This window comes from Temnothorax nylanderi, unplaced genomic scaffold (genome assembly GCF_030848795.1).
Source record: "Temnothorax nylanderi isolate EJ_2023f unplaced genomic scaffold, tnyl_v1.0 TNYL_tig0267_pilon, whole genome shotgun sequence".
Lineage (NCBI taxonomy): Eukaryota > Metazoa > Arthropoda > Insecta > Hymenoptera > Formicidae > Temnothorax > Temnothorax nylanderi.
The window spans coordinates 173,791-198,084 of record NW_027249329.1 but is presented as its reverse complement, the minus strand read 5'-3'; the positions used below and the strand labels follow the sequence as shown (position 1 = coordinate 198,084).

Here is a 24,294-nt window from a genome sequence, read left to right as displayed (position 1 = left end):
CATTAGGAAAAATTTGCAACGTATTTTATTTAAAAGAAGATAAGCAGAGCGCGGCGACGGACGCATCAGATTTCGCCACCGGAGCCGTGCGTTCTCAGGGGCCAGTAGGCCAAGTTCGACCGAACATCTACGTCAGCAGAAAATTAAGCAAGGCAAAACCACCATTCGACAAGAAGAGTAACAAGGACACGTTTAAAGTAGGTGACAAGGTACTATTACATGACGAGACAGTACGACGCGGACGATCGAAAAAACTCGAGTCCCAATGGATCGGACCGTACGTGATCCTCGAAAAGAATAGCGACGTGAAGCATACTATTAAAATAAAAAGAAAGACGTTACGCGTCCACGCCGACCGTTTAAAAGCATTTATAAAGGAGTAAAGCAAAATATAGATACATATTAATAAATAAAACAAGGAAAAATCCTATCTTAAACGCGAATATTATAATATTAATAGGATAATCATTATTAGCGAACATCACGAAACGAGTAGAACAGCGAGTACCGAAAATGTTACGCCGCGAAGAAATAGACGAACACCTGTTAGTAATAACCGCCGACCTAATAAGCGACGTAGAGAATATCATAGAATATTTTACCTATACGAAAAACGGTGCAATAGTCGTGCGATTACTACCCCTCGAAACCATTGTAGCGGAATTAAAAGAGGCGACTTCTCACCTATCCCGAGGATCACATTTTCTTTTCGAAATACAAATTGACAATTGGAATACCATTCAAAACTATGTGAAAATAAATGCATACTATGAAAACCCTAACGTTTACACCATCCTAACCCTCCCGATTGCTACGTATCCTAACTACGAAATTGTACGCAGAACGCCCTTTCCGGTGTACGATAATAAAAACATTTTGTAATATCTAAAACCACACATACCCCCCTTGCGATAGATAAAGAAAACTGTAACTTTGCACTAAAAGAAAGCGACCTAGATAAATGTACACACATCGACAAGAAACTTGTATGCGACATAATAAATTATCCCACGTATTCCATAACAGCGCACGCACCATGCGAGGTGCAAATCTATATACGAGCACAAAAAGTTAGTTGCGAGCGACGCCACATCCTTTCGAATGTGACGCTTTGGATAACGTTAGCAGAACCGCAGACATGGTTGTTTTCTACCCCGTATAAAAATCAAGTAATCATACAATGCAATGATCAGGCAGAAAACAAAATTGAAATAAATAGAACGGGAAAAAATTAAGTTAAACGAAAATTGTAGACTGACGACGGCAGACTTAACGATACGAACGAAGAAACAAGAGTACACCAAGTACATACAAAATCATCTACCACAATTTAACCTGACTTTCAGAACAATAACACAAAATTTCGAAAATAGAAAAAAATCAGGAACAGAACTACGGCTAGAACCGGTGATCAATGATCCCGCAGAACTAACTAAACTAAGCCTTAATCTCGAGGAAATAAACGAGGAGCTAGACAACAACCAAGTCAGCTTTCTATCTAATAAGAATGTAATATATCCCGTGGGCTCCGTGTCCATAGTTGTCACTTATTCTAACGCCCTGGCTTGCGGGCTCAAGGTTGATACACGCTGTAACGATACGTGGTCTCGCGATACGCGCTCGGTTATTAGACTGCCCGTCGCTTCTCGGAAGGGCGGGCCTTTTATCGCGCGGAGTCGCTTCCTCGTTGTCAACTCAGCTGTCAGCGCTTTTGCTTCCGGGCTCAGGTCATTTGCCTGGCAATCCGGGTGATGCCCGGAATGCCACCTCAGATATATTTGGCAATATCCGGACTTGCGCTGGCAATCAGGTGATGCCTGGAATGCCACCTCAGATATTTGGCAATAGTCGTACTTGCGCTGGCAGCTGAGTGTCGCAATTAGGGGACGTTGACTTTCGTTTCACAACATCCCTTCCCCCGTGGAAAAAGAAAAACTGATATATGAGGTTTTTCGTTAATATTTGTGTTGTTTTATTTTTCCATGGAAGTTACATTATTCTATTTTTCCAGTTGTGTGCGGAAGTCGCGTCGCGTGTTCTTCTTCGCTTTCTTTTTTATTATCCATGTTATCGTAATTCCTATTCCTATTATGATTACAAAATCATAATAGGAATAGGAATTACGACAGCGCAAGTCCGGATATTGCCAAATATATCTGAGGTGGCATTCCGGGCATCACCCGGATTGCCAGGCAAATGACCTGAGCCCGGAAGCAAAAGCGCTGACAGCTGAGTTGACAACGAGGAAGCGACTCCGCGCGATAAAAGGCCCGCCCTTCCGAGAAGCGACGGGCAGTCTAATAACCGAGCGCGTATCGCGAGACCACGTATCGTTACAGCGTGTATCAACCTTGAGCCCGCAAGCCAGGGCGTTAGAATAAGTGAACAAGTGTAACTGTGAATAAGCCTTTTAATTATACTCCACGCTACAACCAATCAAATCTGTGAGTGTTCTTTCATCCTCCCGCGGATCCTACGAACCCGGTGCCGGCCCTGAGACCAATATCAAGGTGCGGCACGACAGGACCCTTTCCGAATTTTGATATTTTTTTGCGGCTCTCTTGGTAAAAACCTTTGTTGTGACTCCGACAGTGATAATCAATCGGGGGAGCCCGAAAAATATGCACCCTAACTATTTTTTTTACCTATTTTTTGGTAATTATGCAGGGTAAACATGGCGTTAAGGGGACCCACTTCCGATGACCTTGAATTTGACATATATTGTCAAGGACACCCTCCCGAGTAACATGCAAGTGATTTTAGTCGGGGGTCGCTTTTTATTAAAAAGTTATTAACAAATAAAGTTTGAAAAATATAGCTCGATTTACGAGCTTTACAAGCTCGTTTAAGTACATGCGTGGGCGGGGGGGGGGGGCTTCGCCCTCCTGCACCCCCCATTGTGTGAGTAAACCTAGGAGTGTGGGCGGGGGCTGCGCCCCCCCGCACCCCCCCGGGCACCTAGCGGTGTGGGTTGGGTTGGTGGGTGGGCAGGGGGGGGGCTTCGCCGCCGCCCCATGGACACGCCTTCGGCGTGCCCGGGTAGGAAATGTATTTCGCTTTAAGCGTGAGTGGGGAGAAGCTCCGCCCCCCTGCACCATCCCTCATGCACGTAAGCCTCACTTTATAAGTTATAAATTACAAAACAAGGTTCTCGTGCATGAGGGGGGTGCGGGGGGGCCTAGCCCCCTCCGCTCACTCTTAAAGCGAAATACATTTCCTACCCGGGCACGCCAAAGGCGTGTCCATGGGGGGTGCGGGGAGGGGCAAAACCCCCCCTGCCCAACCATCAACCCAACCCACACCGCCAGGTGCACGGGGGGTGCGAGGGGGGGCGGAGCCCCCCCGTCTACACTCCTAGGTTTACTCACACAATGGGGGGGTGCAGGGGGGTGAAGCCCCCCCCGCCCACGCATGTACTTAAACGAGCTTGTAAAGCGCGTCACGAACCCATGTGGCACCTCGTTTCGCGTGGAAAGTGTATGCGTGAACTATTTAATAGCTTTTAAAAGTTAAAAGTTAATAACTTTTTAACGAATAACGAGCGACGGCTAAAACCTTCCGAAGGTCACTCAGGAGGGTGACCTTGACAACATATGTCAAGGTCAAGGTCATCGGAGGGTGGTCCCTATTACTGCATAATGACCAAAAATAAAGTAAAAATAGGTAAAAAATATATAGGGTGCATATTTTTCGGGCTCCCCCGATTGATTATCACTGTCGGAGTCACAACAAAGGTTTTTACCAAGAAAACCGCAAGAAAATATCAAAATTCGGATAGGGCCTTATTCTATAGAATTACCCTTATTTCTTATTTCTTATTTCTTATTTCTTATTTCTTATTTCTTATTTCTTATTTCTTATTTCTTATTTCTTATTTCTTATTTCTTATTTCTTATTTCTTATTTCTTATTTCTTATTTCTTATTTCTTATTTCTTATTTCTTATTTCTTATTTCTTATTTCTTATTTCTTATTTCTTATTTCCTATTTCTTAATTTGCAAATCCGTGTCTTCGCGTGAATATCCCTGTAGTGTCTCGCTCCGCGCGTACTTGGCGTGAGACACTACCGTGTCTCTTGATTCGTTAAAATCTGATGTATCTGATAAATGACAAGTCTGTGGCAACGTATTAGCAATACTTTTACTGCTATATGGGAACGTTTTTTTTTTAAGGGGGTATAACACCTTTGAGCATGAAATTTAACCTTTTTTTTCACGATTTTTTTTAACATATAAGGAATAGAGCAATCGAAATTCGGCTTTAAGGGGTCTTTTTATTATACATTAAAGATGTAAAAAAAATTTTTTTGTATATAAAATTATTCTTATATAAAATATACACCCTGTCAAAAGAGGCCGTGTGCGTCCAGCTGGTGTACACGATTTCGGCTGACTGGTATGACCTAGAACAGAAATCCAAAAAAATTCTTAATCTGTGATAGATTGGCTATGGAGGTACATAGGATTTTTGAAAAATACTGATTTTTGCGAAATTGACACTAATTTAAACAAAAGTGTCCAAATTTACACTGAAAAATCGTGTATAAAATTGGTTCCCAAAAAAAACTAACAATCCAATTTAAAAACGGCTATGTACCTCCATAGCCAATCTATCACAGATTAAGAATTTTTTTGGATTTCTGTTCTAGGTCATACCAGTCAGCCGAAATCGTGTACACCAGCTGGACGCACACGGCCTCTTTTGACAGGGTGTATATTTTATATACGAATAATTTCATATACAAAAAAAATTTTTTTTACATCTTTAATGTATAATAAAAAGACCCCTTAAAGCCGATTTTCGATTGCTCTATTCCTTATATGTTAAAAAAAATCGTGAAAAAAAAGGTTAAATTTTATGCTCAAAGGTGTTATACCCCCTTAATGTTGAATGCAATGTCTTGTAGACATCTACAAGACATTGCAATTTAGCGGACATTAGACGTTTGTGCAAAGTCTTTTCAACATTCAATCTACGTTGATTCTACATTTCGCAACGTTGATACAATATTGTAAATGTTGAAATTCAATGTTTTTAAGATGTTGATTCAACGTTAGTTTGCTGTATGGGAGAGCGAACATGTACGGGTTCGATAAATAATAGATTTGTTGATCTTTCGATTTCCACCAAAGTGTCCTTCCACATGTCCTTTGTTATATTTCCTTCTTCCTATTTTGGCTTCATCAATTTCAACGATTTCTCTTTCACCTCTAATTTCCGAGTTTGATTCTACTCACTGAATGCATAACTAGGGGAGATCGGAGCTATATGTGTCCACACTTTACGCTTTTTTCAAGTTTACTAAGAAACTAATAAAGATATTTGGCTAAAATGTTAATGGTATAACCTTTCAACCTTGCTATTTGTTTCGTGCACTAGCTCGCGCAGAAGCCAGGTCTTATGATTTGATGAGAAAGCTTTTAAACAAAACTAAATTGATGGACTGTAGGTGAGATTGTGTATTCAATCTAAGTTCACAATATTAGATATAGTAGTCTTACAATTTCAAATGGTCTGTTATTTAACGAATGTTGAACATTAATACGAGCTGTGAATAAATACAAAGTAAAGAAATAATTAAGGTAGAAAGATCCTTTCAATGAGTCTGTTATTCTTATTCAATACTTCGTAAAAGTAGTAAATATCCTTTTCTTCTTTATGAACAATCCTGTAAGAACATTAATTATCTCAGTTTATCCTTTCTGAAAAGTATTGACGTAGGCAAATATAACTAGTTTCAAATCGTTATCAAAGAAAGAATCCTCATTTTACCAACACAATCAAGAGAATATAATACATAGGCATAAATATACACATATAGGGGAGACCGGGGCTAAACAGTCTGGTTTTTTTCGGTGCCGATTTTTAACAACAAAATAAATAATTTTAGTTAAATGCGGTATACCACTGTAAAGAGTGAACCTTTAGCTACAAAATTTATTAAGGAAATTTTTATCTACGTCGCTTTGTTTAACCGGTATAGAGCAAAAACGACAACGGTGGAAAAATTGAAATCTCAAAAATGCCGGGGCTAATCGGTCCCCCCCCGGGGCTAATCGGTCACACTGCATTTTCAATACATATACGTAGGGGAGACCGGGGCACCATGAGCCACGGGGTACCATGTGTCATTGACTGTTTAGGGTAATCTAGAATGTTTAGGTTGGTACAACTAGTATCATGTGACAGTTATTTCATTGCCCATACTTCGTATCTAGGTGGTAGTGATCAAAGTCCGTTATCTTGAGACGCACGTGAGATAAATGATTTTCGTGATACGTAAGTAACCTTTTAACTGCTTAAAAAAGTTTTAATATTAGTTTTGTAGTAGAATATACGTGTACTGAAACTCAGGTATAACTTTCTAGCTTTCTTTTGTGATTTTATAGCACTATAAATAATCATCACGATAGATAATCATGTATCGTTTATTTTTGTAATTACATTTTACCGTTTTTTATATTAAGTGCCTTCGGGGCACCATGTGACACTCAATGCTGGGGCACCATGTGTTACACATTATGTAGGATTCTTCACGAATTTATAATTTAGATGAAACGAAAACCATGACAGTTCAAAATAGTGGGAAGATAATTGCTGAAAAAGGTTGCAAAGCTGTGTGTAAAATCAAAAGTGTGGAAAAAGAAGTTCTTGTTACAACATGTTGCATTGTCCGTGTTGATGGAAGCTATTTACCACCTGTTTTGATATTTCCTCGGGTGAACTACCGCGATCACATGCTGACTGGTGCTCCGCCTAACTCGTTGGGTCTGGCCAATCCATCAGGCTGGATGACCAATAAACTTTTTGTTAAAACAATACAGCACGCCATCGAGGATATTACAAGAAAAAGAAGTAGTAGATGAGGTCCCAAGCCAATTTAAAAGTCCTGCAGATATTAGAGGCTATCCAAAGGGAATACGTCAGTATTCCACTAGAAAACGTAGACAGCAGGGTAGCAGCAAAATTTTGACTGCGTCTCCGGAAAAAAAAGCTTGACAGAAAAGAAGAAAAAACAAGAGGTAAAGGAAAATAAGACGGAGAATAAGAGGAAGAGAAAACCAAAGAAGTAAAATAGGTATATTTTCACTTTTTGTAACATTTCGTTACTTCTTGAATTAATAAATCTAGTTTTTGTGTGTGACACATAGTGCCCCAGTGACTGACCCATGGTGCCCCGGGTATGGGGCACCATGTGTCATTTCTCAAAATTTGCGTTTTAATTTTTTTCTTAAAAACTAATTAATATTTATCAAATATGCCAAAGAAACTTTAAAATAAACATTGTGCTTTAACTATTAAAAAAAAATGAGACAAAAAATCTTTTATTTACAGGTACTTTTCGGAGTTTAAATTTTTGTGGCTCATGGTGCCCCGGTCTCCCCTACATCTAATCCTGAAAAATGATAGGATACATTTTAATAATTGTTTTGAGACAGGATCTATTCTTTTTAGACAATTTACGTTAGATTACACAAGTGATTCATTTATTAATTTAGACGAATAGAGCCAACACCTAACGCGGTCGGGTCCATGACTGTTAGGGCTCACAAATTTTAATGTTATTTAAAAGTAGCATCAGATTTCCTGTCGACCGTAGATCATACTTCTACGGAGGCAGAGTGGAGTCTAATCAGTAATCATCTCCAGCAATTCATCATTTGCTATCTTAACAATATCCTTATTAATGACAAAGATGGGCGCCAACTAATTTTACGAAAATTAGTAACGTAATTACCTATGATTATAACTAAATGGACTCAGGGGTGGGAGTTGGAAGGACCCATTATTTAACTTAGATAATTGAAAATCTGTTAACTTACGTTCTCGGTTGAGCAAAATAAATTAGTCAGTTCTTACTTGCTTGCTCCTTGAAATTAGATCATTCTCAAATAATTAATGGTCAAAATATGATCTGTGATTCCATTGCCTGAATATTATTTCATTATCCTGCTTCCGTGTTTTACAAGGCAGCTTAACAGTTCTACGTCGTACCGCCCGGTATCGGTACTCATTTCACTATACAAGGTCCGTGTTCGACTCTCTGACTTATTCGCACGACGCTCAGGCGAAGAGTGTCCGTTCCGCTTTCGCCGGCAACCCCTTGCGGTCCGGGAGGAGAAGGGAAAGCCGTCACAGTAAGGCCGACGCTCATTGGCCGTTAGATATTTGCCGGCATCGAGGTTTGTTCCCTGAGTTGCCTTATTTAAACGCGAAAATTAAGCTGTGAGACGTTAGGCTTAAAATCTCCTGTCACAGTTTTTTAAGAGAAAAATATAAAAATTTATTTAAAATTTTTATGCGAAACATTATTAAAAAATAATTGTTTTACCTATTCCATAAAACAATTTAGGCACGTGAATACAGAGGTTAACCAAATCGTAAACTCCCCAACGGCACGTCACATTGTCAACGCGGGCAACCACGGGGAACACGCGTGACGGCGTTCCGGTGCCATAGGATCAGCGCGGACCCTCGAGCAACCTAACCAAGCCGCGTTTCTCGCAGGGGAGCGATAAATAGCGACAGGGGGGTTAGAAAAGCTCGCGGTGGAGCGCGACCATTTTACCGACTCGACGGCGTCCTCGCGCCGATTCCTCGACGCGCCGCCGACGACGACGACGACGGCCACGACCACCACGACGACGACGACGACGACGACGACGACGATGACCACCACCGACACCACCACCACTACAACGGCGGCGACAATGACGCCGAGACGATGCGGCGAACGCTGGACGATGCGGTCGCACGCGCGACTGTCACTGACTTAACGACCAACAACGACAATTTACCGCGGCCGGGAGTCGGGACGATCTACCGCGCGCGCGGCATGTCAACTCTCGCGCGGAAATCGCGGGATCTCAGAGCCGTGCCGTGCCTCGCCGTACCTCGCCGACGTGCCGTGAGCGCGAGCGATCTCGAAAACAACGGTCCGCCATCTTTTCGGTCGGCCAAAACACCCGTTTTGCGACGATACGTGCGTACCATTTCCCTCTTACACAAACTGACGCACGTGCAAGGGAAGACAGAATCACGCTCGAGGGAAACCTAACCTGAAATCGCCGTGAGCTGAAGTCGTGCGCCCGGCGCGCCACAGTGACGAGATTAGCCCGATTAGCCCCGGGTGCTTGTAGACTGATTAGCCCCAAACACAAGTTTCAGGTTTGATCGCCCATGAAATATTAGACATCAACGATAATGAAAAAACTACACTGGATTCGTGTTCAGCATGCATTACTCTTTATAATCACGTACCTCGAGATTTGGAGAGCAAATATTATTGCAGATATTACAAAATTTCAACGCGCAGAAAATTTCACTTTCACCTTCCGAAAACACGTTTGCCCTCGTAAAAATCATAACACGGCAAGTAACCTGCCGAAACTCCGTTGGTCACATGGGTACCATAAGCAGCGTTTACAATGTTAATAGCGAGTTCGCACAATATACAGGTTCCAAGATATTTGATTAGACGTATTTACCCCGTAGACTTTTTAGCCCCGGTCTCCCCTATAGCAAACAATGTTCAGTATTAAATTAATGTCTTGTATTAAGTCAACCCGTTCACTCTGTTATAAGTTATATGAAGAACTTCTTAATCAATTGATTATTTCCTTTAGAAACTAATCCGTGCGTTTAAGCAGTATGTAAAATGATGAGCTATTAAGTATCCCTGGTGGAAATAATTTTACAACAATTTACGCATTTTCTATGAAAAATTGCAATCTTCTACAACAAATCACAAATTTCTACAAATTTGTGAAAATTGTAGAAATTCATGGTAAATTGTAGTAAATTGTAGTAAATTGTAGTAAGTTGTAAAAAGTAATAGAAAATTGTAACAACTTTTTTACGAACATTTTTATGAGACGTAGTAAATCGTAGAAGTTGTAGATTATTGTAAAAATCATAACTATTTATAACTATCTACAACATTCTGCGAATATTTTTTATGAGAACGTAGTAAATTGTAGAAGTTGTAGATTATTGTAAAAATCAACTATTTACAACTTTCTACAACGTTCTAACAAAATTTTTTATAAAAATTTTAGTAATTTGTAGAAGTTGCAAATTATTGTAAAAATTACAACTATTTACAACTTTCTACAATATTCTAAAAATATTTTTATGATTAAATGTAAGATATACTTGTCCCACTCTAACTTATACTGCATCAGTGTGCACTAGTTTAGCAGTGCAGGAATAGAAACAGATCTTATTGAAAGTTGTAGATTTCAGCATAGCCTGATGTAAAAATGTCGAACATGTCGCATATTTAGTATGTTTATCCAGTGAGAAGGTTGATGTCGAATCGACGTCAATTCAACGTCGATTCACCGGAAACTCATCGACATCGAAATTAACATAAAAAAATCAGCTGATTTCAATCAAATTGTTTTGGCATCAAGAGTTGCTTCTTTCTAAGTTACCTGTGTTCAAAACTCTAAAAATTTTGTCTAAAATTAAGGGGGCATATACCTTTTTCGGACAAAAACAAATAGCATATTTCATGATTTTTTTCCGGCGAAAGTATAAAAGATACGAAGATCGGGTTTTTCGCAAATGAAAGTACGTATTTTAGAGTGCATTTTCTGATTTTTGTTTTTTATTTGCGATGGAAAGTACTTCCCCTACAGCCCCTCGCCCTAGGCCCTGCATGTTTTTGCGGTACCGGCGGAATCTCCGAGCTGGTTCATCTGAAGACAAAAAATCAAAAAAAGTTTTAAAATTTATGATATTTTCTAGTCCCTGACGGATGCTTTTTGCAATTTTTTAATTATTTCTATTTTTTTTAAGAAACAAAATGAAAATTTTGACTAAAAATCGATGTCTCAAGTTTGGAAGTCCGCCATTTTGTTAAAAATCAAAATTTGGGAAATCCCATCCGTCAGGGACTAGAAAATATCATAAACTTTAAGACCCTTTTTTATTTTTTGTCTTCAGATGAGCCAGCTTGGAGATTCCGCCGGTACCGCAAAACCCTCCACGACAAGCAGGGCCTAGGGCGAGGGGCTGTAGGGGAAGGGGTTTCCATCACTAATTAAAAAAAAATCAGGAAATGCACTTTAAAATATGTACTTTCATTTGCGAAAAACCCGATCCTCGTATCTTTTATATTTTCGTCGGAAAAAAAATCGTGAAATATGCTGTTTTTTTGGTCCGAGAAAGGTATATGCCCCCTTAAGAGACTAATGGCCGGTATTCATAGTCGGATCTTATTTCAAGACCGTCTTAAGTTATGTCTTAAGACGCCAAAGCCCCTTGCACAATGCCAGGCAACAGGCAATAGGAACAGGGAATAGAAATCAGAAATCATGTATAAATACATGTATAAATACAGAATAAACAGTGACACAGGCAATAGACACAGAGTTTCCGTCACGTTGGAAATTCTGTGCCTATTGCCTGTTGCCAACCAATCATAGTATTCGAATTTTTTAGGTCGTAATTAACGATTTTTTTGTTATTTTCTGTTCCTATTGCCTGTTGCCTGGCATTGTGCAAGAGGCTTAATACGGCTATGCGATTGGTTCATGACATTTTAAGATTCAACTTAAGACGGACTTGAATATAAGAACCGACTATGAATATCGGCCTGTCACCATATGAGAGTATGCATAGTCATCGGTTCGATATCGATCGACATCGAATCGATGACTATCTGCATACTATATGGTGATAGTCTCTTAATTTTAGACAAAATTTTTAGAGTTTTGAACACAAGTAACTTAGAAAGAAGCAACTTAATGCCAAAACAATTTGATTGAAATCGGCTGATTTTCAATGTCAAATTCGATGTCGATAAGTCATCGATTCGATATCGAATAGATGACCGACATCAATTTTGTAAGAAATATATATATATATATATTATATATATATATATATATATATATATATATATATATATAATGAGCCGATCCTATTAAGAGCTGACACCTTCCGTACGTCTGCTAACAATAAGTGTAACATATATAGACATTACGAAACGTCTTCATCAATCATTGTTGTAGCACAGTGCGGAAGGTGACTGACTCAAGAGCCAGGGGTTTCAGGTTCAAATCCAGCAGTGGTAAGCAAATTTTCTAAGTACAATATAAATTTATTTAATTAAGCTTGCACGTAATCAAGATTTTCAGCAATAAAATAATGTTCAACGAGAGAATTTAAGTAAATTTTATATTTTATTTTGTAGTATATCCAAAAAGTTGTAGTTATTCATAAAAATTTCTACGTAAATTTATGAAAAATTACAAACATGGCCCAAATCGCGTACTTTTGACGTAAAAATTACGTGAAAATAGCGTGAAAAGTTGTAATTATATTATAAGAAATTGTAGTTTTCGCATAATTTTTGCGTGAAAATTTGTAAAATTATTTCCACCAGGGATTAATTAACGCTGATAGAATAGCTCTTGTAAATCATAATTGACACATCAATTCAACTCAAAGAACACAAAATATAAAAAGAATTATATCGCAAAGAATAGACTAATAATATACGGTAATGACTAATTTCGAATGTATGTTAGAAGAAAACGCAATTGAACTTATACTAGTAAAGTGATTAATACGTAACGCAATGTATACGTTTATAACTCAAATATTTTAAAGACAAGAGACGAAGCAGGTAATGCCTCGATGGTATGATTTACTTACACTAAATAAGGAATGTAATACGACTCGCTTGATAGACGAGATGACAGCGCAAGTCCGAATAACTCTAATGAACGCAGAGAATTATTAGCAACATCCATGAACGTAAACGGAATATCTCTAATTTGTCACGCATATAATTGTCAGAATAGCACAGATTCATTTGACGTGTTTCATAAACTTAGTATTAAACGCTTTGACTCGATCATTAAATTATTCGGTATATGAATCAAGGAATAATAAAGTGGATTGCAATCTCACCATAATTACAATAAATTACGTTAATCTGAGCTCAGTATCTTTATCAATATGCTTTCTCATGAAAATAATAATAGCAGGCTTGACTCTTTAAAGACGAATCCACGTCTTGTTAACTCGTGAATCTGAAATGAGGGAAAGGATTTTGAGTCCTTTTTCCCGTGCTAGAAGTAAATCTAGCAATCTCCACTATGGACGAATGCCCGTATCTCAACGTTAAAGCAAAGATAAATGTTACCTTAATCATCCAAATCGTATAGATTATGTTCTCAAAATGCTGGTCAGTCCGACCAAAGCTCAATAGTCCAATATCGTCGGATTGATAGATATGGAACGATCATTCTCAAATTACGTATAATGGCCGTCGTCCTTCGTCTCGAACATCGACGTAGTTACAGTGACGATGATATCTGTTTCTCTCTCTCTCTCTACGCTTGATCAAGCGTGTCGAATCCAATATTCTTTTTGAGATGTAAAGCGATCCGTCCGTAAAATACAATCGGTTATTGTATGTAACCGCCTGACAATGAAAGCAGGATTTCTTAATGGTGATGCGATTCGTATAAACTTAGCGAACAATCTCGACCACGTTACGATGTGCTTAGTAGGACGGACCGGACACGAATGCGACTCGCCTCGTCGCTGGCACGCACGCCTTGCTAACGCATGCGCTGTTACGCTCTCTCGAACCGTCTCGATTTCCGGTTTCCACGCGGCATGCGCCGCTCGCGCGTAGTAATACACTAACTCGTATGAAGTAGTAGCGGTCGCTACCACTGTCGCCATCCTTACCAACTTTTGCGATCTATGTTATCGACGAATACACAATCTCTTTAAGCGTCCTACTTTATCTTTGAATATTTTACCTTACTTTCAAACACTATTAAAAAAAACGTAATTAGAATCGTTAATCTTTTACCATTTTAAAGAGGTAAATTTTTTAAGTAGGCAAGTCAAGCGTAGACAGATAGCTCCATATGCGGGGCTATCTGTTCACATTCGAGGGGCTATCTGTCCACATAATAAAAAACACTTTAATTTATGCTATTTATATTAATTTATATTAATTTTATTTATATTAATTTTTATGCTTATTTATAATATTATTTATTAGATATTAATATAATATAATATAATATAATATTGAAAAAACTGCCTAGTCGTTGGAGTCAGAGCAGTAGTAGGCACTTTGTGTAGATTTTTTGACAGGATTCCTGCGTGGAGCTGACTTTTTTTTATATACGGTGGCATCAAACTGACTTTGAGTCTGTTGCAAAATTAATGTGATGAATTTTTTTTGTCCCCTTAATTTTTTAATCTTTTTTTTTTATTTGGGGCCTTTACTTTATTCTCGGCAGCGTTTGAAATAGAAAATATTTAATAATTTAAAACAAACTCATGTGTAACTCATATGTAACTTGACGTGTATTTTTAAAATAAAAATTTGGTGACGATTCTTGAATCGCAGGATCAAGTAGCTGCTCGTAGGTCACTTTTTTGTAGTAGCGAGTGAGAGTCCGAACATTTATTCCAAAGTCTAACGCTGTTTTTGCGAAAAGATTCTCGCTCGATTTTTATTCTTTTAATCACTCTAAGTGTACACGTCTTGAATAAGTCGTGATCAGCACGAGGTACAAGAAAGAGACACGGCAGTTCGAATGTCTATGAAATATTTTCAACGTTCTATTTATTTCGTAATATGAATGAGCTAATGCCAAAATGACTGTTAAACAATACGTAAATATAGTGAAACAACAAATAAACATATACATGTAGTAAATATGGCAGAGAAATATAAGACATGAAATTATAAATGAAATCAGTCAAGGTATTAATAGTCACTTCACAGAGAATCATGTAATGTAGGTCAAGATCTTTCAGAATAATCATTAGTTAATTGAAACATTCGAGAATACAAGTAAACTAAACAAGATGCTCTTTATTATATTCTCTCTTGTGCGGATGACCTTAATTTTTTATAAAGTAAGCTTAAAGAAAATGAAATGACTATTAATAAAACATTTTTCACAATGTAAATGTAATCAACATAAATTCAAATAATTATTTAAAACATAGAAAAATGGAATAATGCGTACTTAACCGTTCTTCAGTCAAATTACTTTATGATTCATAAATAAGGAGAACTTATTTAATAAGTATTCAAATAATAGATGCAACTCAGATCTAATCCCAATTACTTGTGGTGAGTAAAATTTACTTAGCAGCATTAATCCATTTGGCAATATAAACACAAGTGAATTGATGTATCAGTCGCAGAGATTCGTCTGTCAGAAATTCGCATTTAAACGAATAATCTAATTCATGAGAATTAAATACGAGATACTTTATGTTTATGTAAACTTCGTAACACCCGAAAATATATCTAGAATCGTAACGCAAGTAATTAGAAACTAAGTATGTATAGGAGATGTTTACAATGCTTTGTCATTAGCAATTCGATCGATTTCCGTAATAAGGAGCGAGTGATCTTAAGAGAGACCATTTATCCGTAGAATTCTTCGTACAAGAAAACATAGAATACGTGTAAGGAAATGTCTAACAAAACGTTAAAGTTCCGCGTGGTTGCAACCGATATTAGCGACGTTTTACTTTGAGTACTCAAAGGTAATAATCCCGGTAGTTAAGGCACAGGATTATATCGTGGGATGATGCCTAGCAATCAACAGCGAGGCGACTGTATATCTCAGCATCCCATGTACAAAGGAAACCTCCTGAATGTACTGCAATCAGAGAGCACATATAGCTACGAATGTAGTACCCTCAGTCTGCTCTATGATTGTTGACCAGAACATCAAGAGTTACCTTATATTCAGCTATTTCACATACGTGAAATAGTCCTCCTCCTTTTAGGAGACTGGCGGAACAGTGAAAGCCTGGCAAGCGATCATGGATCAAACCTCCTTCCGTATCAAGACATAAAAAATGGGCGAATCCCCGAAAATGGCGACGTCCTTCCTTCTCATAAACTTCGTCCTTCCTTCCTTCTCCGTGTTCTCCCCTTTCAATATTTATAACCTCGTAATGGAATCGTCGTACGTCGTACACGCTGCAAATATCGGCGGCAGGTCTCAGAATTTCGGATGAGTAATATACCGTAGGCAACTCAGGGTAGCTCGGACACGTCTGACCACGATGGACGAATGATGTTGAATGCTTTTTGTTTTTTCTCTTGCTCCCCCACGTTCGTACTTCCGAGAAGAACCCGGAAATCGCTTATTGCTAAGTCGCTATGCGGCTGTGCCGCTGCGCGCGCAACGCTCGTATGCTCGTTACTACGGCCTACGTCGGCTATGACAAAATCGTATCGAATCGGTTGACGTTTCAAATTTGCCATAGATGGCAGCACGCTTCATGGTCGAGGGACTTCAACGCGACAATTTAAACACTAAGTATAATTTTATTGGATATATTTACCTTATTTGTCTTAAGGAAAGTCTTTTATTTGTAGTTACGCACCATTATCTATTTATAAAAGAACAATCTGTCATTGAAGTGTGGACACATTGCCCCATCAAAAATAGGACAGATAGCCACGTTTTTCAGTCTTTAACGTGTTGCCAATTTCAGATTATGCGGAATTAAGATTTGACGCTTCTCACACCTGATAACTATATATTAATTGATAATATTATAAACTGCTTACTTTAATTTGAGTTAAACTACTGTCGCACAACTTCGACCGTCGAAAAATGTGAATAATTGTTTTCGCTTTTCTTTTAACGTATATAGCGTCTGCGAGAAGCATCGCAAAAAAACAAACAACGTTTAAATCTTTTACGTAAAGCATTTTAAAACTATTTGTTACAATGGTAGAGACGTCTGTCTCTTAAAACCTCAGATAGCAGTATTGTGGACACATAGCCCCCGTAGACAGATAGCCCCGACCTCCCCTATATAAAAAAAGAATATGTATATACAAAAGTAGTAATAAAAATAATAAGAATAGATTTTATAATAATAATAATAAAATAAACAAGAAATTATTTAAAAAAATTACCTCACAACAGAAATTCGACCAATTAACAATACTGCATGAAGAAAGTTCAAGTTCGTATTCAAGAAAATTTTGACGTTGCGGCCTAATTGTAAGAAAGTATACGATAAATCAACATATCGTTTGTAAATCCAAATAAGCATGTGAGAACCACGTATTGTCAATCAATTTAATATCGCATTTTTGTTTGATTCGCTTTTATGATTGTTGCGAACATATTGAACATTATAGCGTCGAAATAATAATGTATTGCAATTAAAATTCATTAGGCTGTTGCATTTAGGACAACGCGCAGAACTATGCAGAACTTTATGGTCTATTAAATAATCGACAAGTTTGTCGTAATTATCACAAATTCTAAAAAATTCGTACAGCTTCATATTGTAACGTGTTAACTCACTGTAGGATTGTCACACTCTAAGTAGAAGTATGAGACTACACTATCACGAATAATAACATGAGAAATGTAAACAAACATAGCACATTGAATGTACTTGTATACAATATACGTATTGTAGGTATATATATACTTTTTAATATACCAACTATTCTCTGCTTTAATAAAAAGACTTTTATTTTATTAATGATTTAGCGTTGATTAAAGTTTGAATCCAACATTTCTTTAAAATAAACACTATAACTGTAGATACGACTACGTCGATTTCGTTCAAGTTCCTACAAATTTTAAAAAACATTTAATAAATATACTAATTTAATATAGTTATCAACTAAAATTAAAAGAATTATCTGGTGATTTAAATAAAAATATGTATCTTTGTTATTGTTTTCTTTCTTTATGTATGGTTTTTTTTAAAGTAAAAGTTAAAATGTCATGTAAAAATTCCTCTAATATTGCATTTAAATGCAAAATTTACTATTGTATTTATTATACGATTGTGATTGTTGAAATTTTTATTCCAAAACATTTTTCTAATATTTTAGGCCATGTATTCGCATTACCAACATCTTGAACCGCAAGCCAAGGATTATTATTCATTTGTTCTACTAAATATGCTATTGCTATAATATAAATCAGATATATCGTCAATATGACAGATTTCCTAACCTTTAAACTTTAACGCTTAATCGAAACAGAACAGTAAACTCTCTGTTGTGTACTGAATATTTGTATATAGCACACATCACATATATGTACTTCTCAAATATATACGGTGTCGAAAGATGATGCGCAAACGAAATGCCTATATTTTTCGCATGTAGCTATGTGCCATATCCTATATCATAAAATCCCCTTCCCCCCAATTAAAACGATTTAATTAGGGGGAGAAGATTTTACTACTTCAATTAGAATTGTGTGTGTGTGTGTGTGTGTGTGTGTGTGTGTTTCAAGTCTGACGATTTGTTGGCGCACAGTTTACTATGGTTGGAATAATACGAGGGTCGTTCAATAAGTCCTTAGAAAAAGATAGAAAAACAAGTTATTTTGGGTAGATTTTTTTTACTTTTCAACATAATCTCCTTTTAGCTCGATACACTTTTCCCAGCGTTTCTCCAACTTTTTTAAGCCGTCCAAAAAGTAGGATTTCGGAAGGTCCTCAAAATAGGCATCTGTTTGGGCGATGACCTCCTCGTTCGACGTGAATCGTTTTCCCCCGAGCCATTTTTTCAAGTTTGGAAATAAAAGAACGCAGAAACTCGTCAGGATTGCGACGGAAAAGCGCCAAACCAGCCTCCGAATCGATCACACGATTGCGTTTATTCTCCACTGAGAGCAAACGCAGCACCCATCTTGCCCAGATTTTTTTCACACCCAATTTTTCGTGCAAAATTAAAAACACTGTACCTTGTGATTTTAACAGCAGTCTAGTGAGAGATGACGCTTACTAAAAGCAAACCTTTTTCGATACAACAAACGCCATTTCTTGGATTTTCTAAGGACTTATTGAACGACCCTCGTACTTGTCTATTAAAAATAACATACAAGGACGAGCGTGGCCTGGTAGACAGCGCACTGGTCTATTGAGCCAAAGGTCCCGGGTTCGATTCCCGGTAGAGCTAGAAAAATTATATTCGCTCGTTCTCCTCTCGGAAGGCAATGGCAAACCACTGAGAGTATGTCTTGCCAAGAGAACTTCTCTTAAAAATATAGCCTTAAAAATATAATAATAGGATAGTTGTCTTAGGTATTCGATTTTGAATCTGCTTCGTAAGTGATCACGTAGTTCCTGACGGTATCTCATTCTTCTATTGAGCTTCTCCGTAAATACCACAATGTACATATCAGGAACTCCACTGCTTCGTATGTCTTGCAAAAATAATGCTGGTGATAATGGGATTAATTGATGAGGATCTTCCGCTATATAAGTGATTGGCCATGAGTTAATGATGGCCTCGCAATCACAAAGAATGGTCGTGAGCTCTTCATAGTTTAAGGAAGCTCGTTTTAGGACTTTTCGTAGAAGCTCCTTTATAGAACGAACTAATCGCTCCCACCATCCTTCCCACCAAGCTCCAGAAGGCGGATTAAAAATCCATTGGATTCTCTTTACAGTACCGTATTCTTCGACTTTTCTCCAATCGATCTCTTGGAAGCATCGGTTAGTTCCAGTGAAATTGGTTCCGTTGTCTGTGTACACCGTAGAAGGTCTGCTTCTTCTTGCGATGAACCTCTGGAAGGCTTCCATAAACAAGTCAGTGGATAACGAAGTCACCAATTCCAAATGTATCGCTCTGTAGACAGCACAAGTGAATAGACAGATCCAAGCTTTGGTACCATCTTTCAAAAATAGAGGGCCTGCATAGTCCATTCCCGTGATTTCAAAAACGGTTGCTTCCCTTACTCGGTTCTCTGGTAACGCGGCTGGTGGAGTTTTAATCTTCTTAGTGTTGTCTTCTGCAAGTGATGCACCTTTGTATTACTGACTTGACGGCTCGTCTGCTTCTTATAATCCAATATTGTTCTCGTAAGCGATTCAATGTGGTTTCTGTTTGTGCGTGATTTAATCTTCGGTGTGTATATTCGATTAATTTAGTAACAATGAAATGACGGGAATCCAGCACAACAGGATGACGGAAATCAAACGTGTCTTGTCTGTTTCAAATCAAACTTTTTGTTCTCAGGAGTCCTAGCTCGTCTCTGTAGACATATATGGCGTTCAGCTTTGGATCGTTCTCGCCCGAGAAACTCTTTTCTTGCACTAGTCGTAGCAGCGTTAGTTTCGCAGCTTGTATTTCCTCTACCGTCAATGCTGTTTTGGACCGAAGATCGTTCTTTCGTCGACTGTTATCAATGAATCTTCGAATCCAGGTTAGTATTCAAACAACTTGAAAATAGTTCGACAAGCTCGACAAGCGTTTTATCAAATCTCTCTTATCTTAATCTTCGTTGATATTGCTCATAACTTGAACTGTCCGGGGAATATCTTGTTGCGCTCTTTTGTAGTCTTTCTCATCTCGCTAGCTACCAAGCTTTCATCCACTGCAAAACGAGGATTTGGCCACATCTCCATTGGAAGTTTGAGCCACTGTGGTCCTTCCAACCACCGTGATTCGAGAAGCTGTTTGGCACTGCAGCCGCGTGAAGGAAGATCAGCTGGATTCATTCCCCCTGGTACATGACGCCAGCGCTCGGGGTTACTCAACTGACGTATTTCTTGAACTATGTTCCAAACAAATGTACCCCATCGTGTTTCTCTCTGAATCCACGCCAGAACAGTGGAAGAGTCTATCCAATAATACCGATCAATGTGTTGATTATTTAATACGAATCCTGTGTTGTCCATTAGCCTGACTCCCACTGATGCTGCTAGAAGGTCTAATCTTGGAATTGTGGCTTTCTCCTTTGGAGCTATTCTAGACCTGGCCTCAATGAAGTGTATGTCTACTCTGTCTCTGTACTCGACCCTAGCGACTATTACTGCGCCATATGCTTCTTGACTCGCATCTGTGAAAAGATGTAATGATAAAGTACCTTCATTGTTTCCTAATACCCACCATAGAATTCTTAGGTGGCATAACTGCTTCAACTCTTGTTGCCATTGTAAGAATGTTCTCTTCACATCGTCTTCAACTTCAGTAATAATTTAGGTTTTATTACTACTGGACATACCATTCCGAGTGGGTCAAATATCCTTTGAGTGGAAGATAATATCTCTCTTTTTGTGACTCTGTCTGGAGTTTTATGCAGCAATGTTGTTGGTGATAGCATCAGGGTATCTTGTTCTGTGTCCCAAATTAATCCGAGTACTGGAACTCTTTGATCGGAATCTCTCTCATTAGAGCATTGCCATCCTCTTAGTTTAAAACCGCCGCTCGCCATAATAGAGATTGCCTTTTCTTTGAACCTTCTTCTTCTGATTCGACACTAGTAACGCAGTTATCTACGTAAAATGATTCCTTTAATTTCTTGATAATAGCTCTCAGATTGATATCTTTAGTCTTCCCCAATTCACGTTTCAAGTGAAAATCGATGATGGCTCCCAAAAGAAATGGACTGCTAGAAATCCCGAAGACCACTCGACAATGACGATATACTACCAAGGCATCTGGATTCAATGTTCTTTTCCACAAAAATCTCATGACATCGCGTTCCTTTGGAGCCACGCTGATCTGTAAAAATGGCTTCCGGATGTCCGCTATAACTCCAACCTTATTCTCTCGAAACCGTAGAAGTAGCGATGGAATTAACTCGATAAAATTAGGTCCGGTTTCTAAACATTGATTCAGCGAGGGTCGATCAGTTCCTTTAATTGATGCATCGAAAACTGGTTGAATGCGAGTAGTACTATTTTCCTTGATAACGGGTCTATGAAGTAAGTAAATAGAATCTAGGATTATTTATTTCTTCTTCTGGAACTTCTTGTATGATGCCTTCGGCTAGCCATTCGTCGAAAATTTTCTCATATTCGCCGAGTAATTTGTCAGTCCGTAATTTCCTTAGAGTATTTTCTAGTCTTCTTTCTGCCACATCTCGATTTTCACAAAGTGGAGGATGATTCTCTTTCCAGGATAGAATCACTTCATATCTTCCCGTGGGATTAATCTCACAATTAGTTGTTTCTTGAAACTTTCTCAAAACTTCTCGTTGGTGTTCTTCTTTCGATGACTTTTGGATGGGATTCTCAATACCAAGAACGTCTAGATTCCATATGTCTGCTAAACTTGCATCTAATGAGAACATAGATGAAACTATTAACGCTGTGTCTTGGCGATGTTCCTCAGGAGTCTTGCCTATTAGTATCCAACCAAGTCTGGTTTCCATAGCTGTGAGACCATTCTCTTGAGATTATAGATTTTCCCGGTATACAATTTTCCAAGGATATCTGCTCCAATTAATAATGATATGGGCTGGTTGTCAGATTTAACGTCGGATAACTTTATTGACTTTTGACGTAATTCTTCTAACCATGGTCCTTCCACTACTTGCTGTATATTTTGGCAAATTATGTCTTGATGGAAGGCCACAAAGTTGCAAGCGTACAAGTTGTCTAAACAACGCAAATGGATACGATAACAATTGTGTTCCTGAGGTTGCGTTTTGGTTCCACCGAAGAGTAAATGAGTCATCGTTTGTTTCGCTAACTGCTCAAATCCGAGTTGTTCTGCGACATGGCCTAAAATATAGGAACGATGAGAACCAGTATCAAGAACGGCGCATACCGTTTGTTCTCTTGAGCCATTTATTAACTTGACACGTAATGTCTGGAGAAATACTTTGGGATTAAGCGATAGATTTGTCAAACTTTGTTCTTCCGTCTTATTAATATTATCGACTGTCTTCGTCGGGTCTGAAGACACGTTGCGACACATTAAGATGACATGTCTTTTCCCACATCAAGCGCATTTCTCCTTATACCAGCTGTTACGTCCAACCCCAGGATTTGAATGAGAAAAACTGGGAAGCGAAGGAAAGGCTAACCAGAGGGGTAGGGGTAAGGAAGGACACAAGCAGATACTTACTCTGTTGCTCGCAGGTACACGTTCTGTAACGCGTGGCGCGAGCCGAACGCACTTTTAATGGCTCAGGGAGGGTCAACGTCCGTAGGGACGCTAGGACGCCTTTCGTGAGTGGTGCGATCGTCGGTCCTCTTTTAAGTCAGGGAATTTAATCTCTTTAACTTAGGATCGGACCTCGTGCGATTTCGAGAGGGGGATGGTACTGAGGGTGAGGTCTTAATTTAAAGAAAAAATGGAGATGTCTTTAACATAAGTATTTATATTTATTTGACATAAAAGAGTGTTATCTGGTATAAAAGAAATAATTATAAGCTAGGCGTTAGTGTAAGATGTGTATAAATATATATATTAAAACAAAGGAGACTTTATTGTACATTATGAATTCAGGATGATTTGCGTAGGTACATTTAATAAAATTTTTTATCGAGGAGAAACGCGCGGTGATCTCTTCGAAATCTGACGCGGGTGTTACATAAGTGCGGGGGTGATCGGGCAGGATTTTTGAAGGGAGACCTATTTGGAAATGGACATCCTGCCCGCTATTATTACATCGAGATTGGCATTGAATTACATAATGGTTTAATTAAGTGTGCGTGTGGTGTATATGTGTATTTGAAACTAAATTAAGTCGCAATTAAATTAAGTGGCAATTAAAAATGAAATATAAAGAGATGTTCGCGGGGTGAAAACAGAGAGACAAGAATTTATACATGGAAAATAAGGATACCGCCATTGAAATAAGGTTAAGGTTATTTAAGGTTTTAGGACGTTTGATTTTACTGATTCCATAACCAGCTTGTTCCGTCGATTCCATCGATTTAATTGACGTTTAATAGGGCATTATTGGAAATATAATTCGTTTAATTTAAAATAACTATTATGTTGGATTTTACTGAGGCATGAGAAAAGAGATTACTCCGAGCGGATAATCGCTAAAGCAACTAGGCGGGAGAATAACTTTAAGAAGGAACAGCGGATTGATGGGAGATCCTGAGCGAATATCGCTAGGACAAAATGATTCTTCATTATTTTGAGCGAGTAACTCTAAAGCAATTAAACGGGAGTATTGAGAGGTTCTGAGCGAATATCGCTAAGACAAAGGATTCTTAATTACTTTGAGCGAGTAACGCTAAGATTATTCGAGACAGGAATAGAATGGCTATTATGATACGACTTATATTATACATTTATACGTGTGCAGGCAATTGAAAGTTAGAGTGAACAAATATTTAGGACTTACTATTTGTTGGAATATATATATATGTATACGTAAAAAAAATATATATATATATATTTCTGTCGGGCGCTGGTGCTGACCTCAGGTCTCGCCGAGTCGCTACCCGGGAAAAAATGGAGGAGATCTGACCATGTCTGATTTGATAAAATGAGATACAACGAGATCTGAAATTCAAGTAAAGTCAGATCTGATTGGATACAATTTT

At 38.2% G+C, this 24,294-nt stretch overlaps 2 protein-coding genes and 1 long non-coding RNA gene across 4 annotated transcripts in view; 1 reads left to right on the top strand and 2 right to left on the bottom strand.

Annotated features, from left to right (window-relative positions):
* Window positions 1-24,294, top strand: part of Dpp10 (Dipeptidyl peptidase 10) — a 176,408-nt gene that overhangs the window by 24,224 nt on the left and 127,890 nt on the right. The window lies entirely within an intron of this gene.
* LOC139780215 (uncharacterized) lies at window positions 9,472-13,164 on the bottom strand. The gene is made up of 3 exons (XR_011720181.1): window positions 12,925-13,164; window positions 12,667-12,730; window positions 9,472-9,516 (listed from the first exon to the last, which is right to left on the bottom strand). It is a non-coding gene; the product is annotated as an uncharacterized lncRNA (long non-coding RNA).
* Window positions 15,576-22,157, bottom strand: LOC139780218 (uncharacterized). The gene is made up of 5 exons (XM_071718751.1): window positions 21,944-22,157; window positions 20,300-20,840; window positions 20,005-20,177; window positions 19,165-19,790; window positions 15,576-15,662 (listed from the first exon to the last, which is right to left on the bottom strand). Exons 1-5 carry the CDS (start codon window positions 22,155-22,157, stop codon window positions 15,576-15,578), a joined length of 1,641 nt encoding a protein of 546 aa, XP_071574852.1.

Excerpts from the sequence above, each read along its gene's own strand:
- LOC139780218 (XM_071718751.1), bottom strand. The coding sequence starts at position 22,157 with ATGGAAACCAGACTTGGTTGGATACTAATAGGCAAGACTCCTGAGGAA. Across the intron at positions 20,841-21,943 it reads GTTTCAAGAAACAACTAATT|ATGCGAGTCAAGAAGCATAT; the intron begins GTGAGATTAATC and ends ATCTTTTCACAG. Across the intron at positions 15,663-19,164 it reads TTCCTGATATGTACATTGTG|TACATTCAGGAGGTTTCCTT; the intron begins GTATTTACGGAG and ends CTCTGATTGCAG.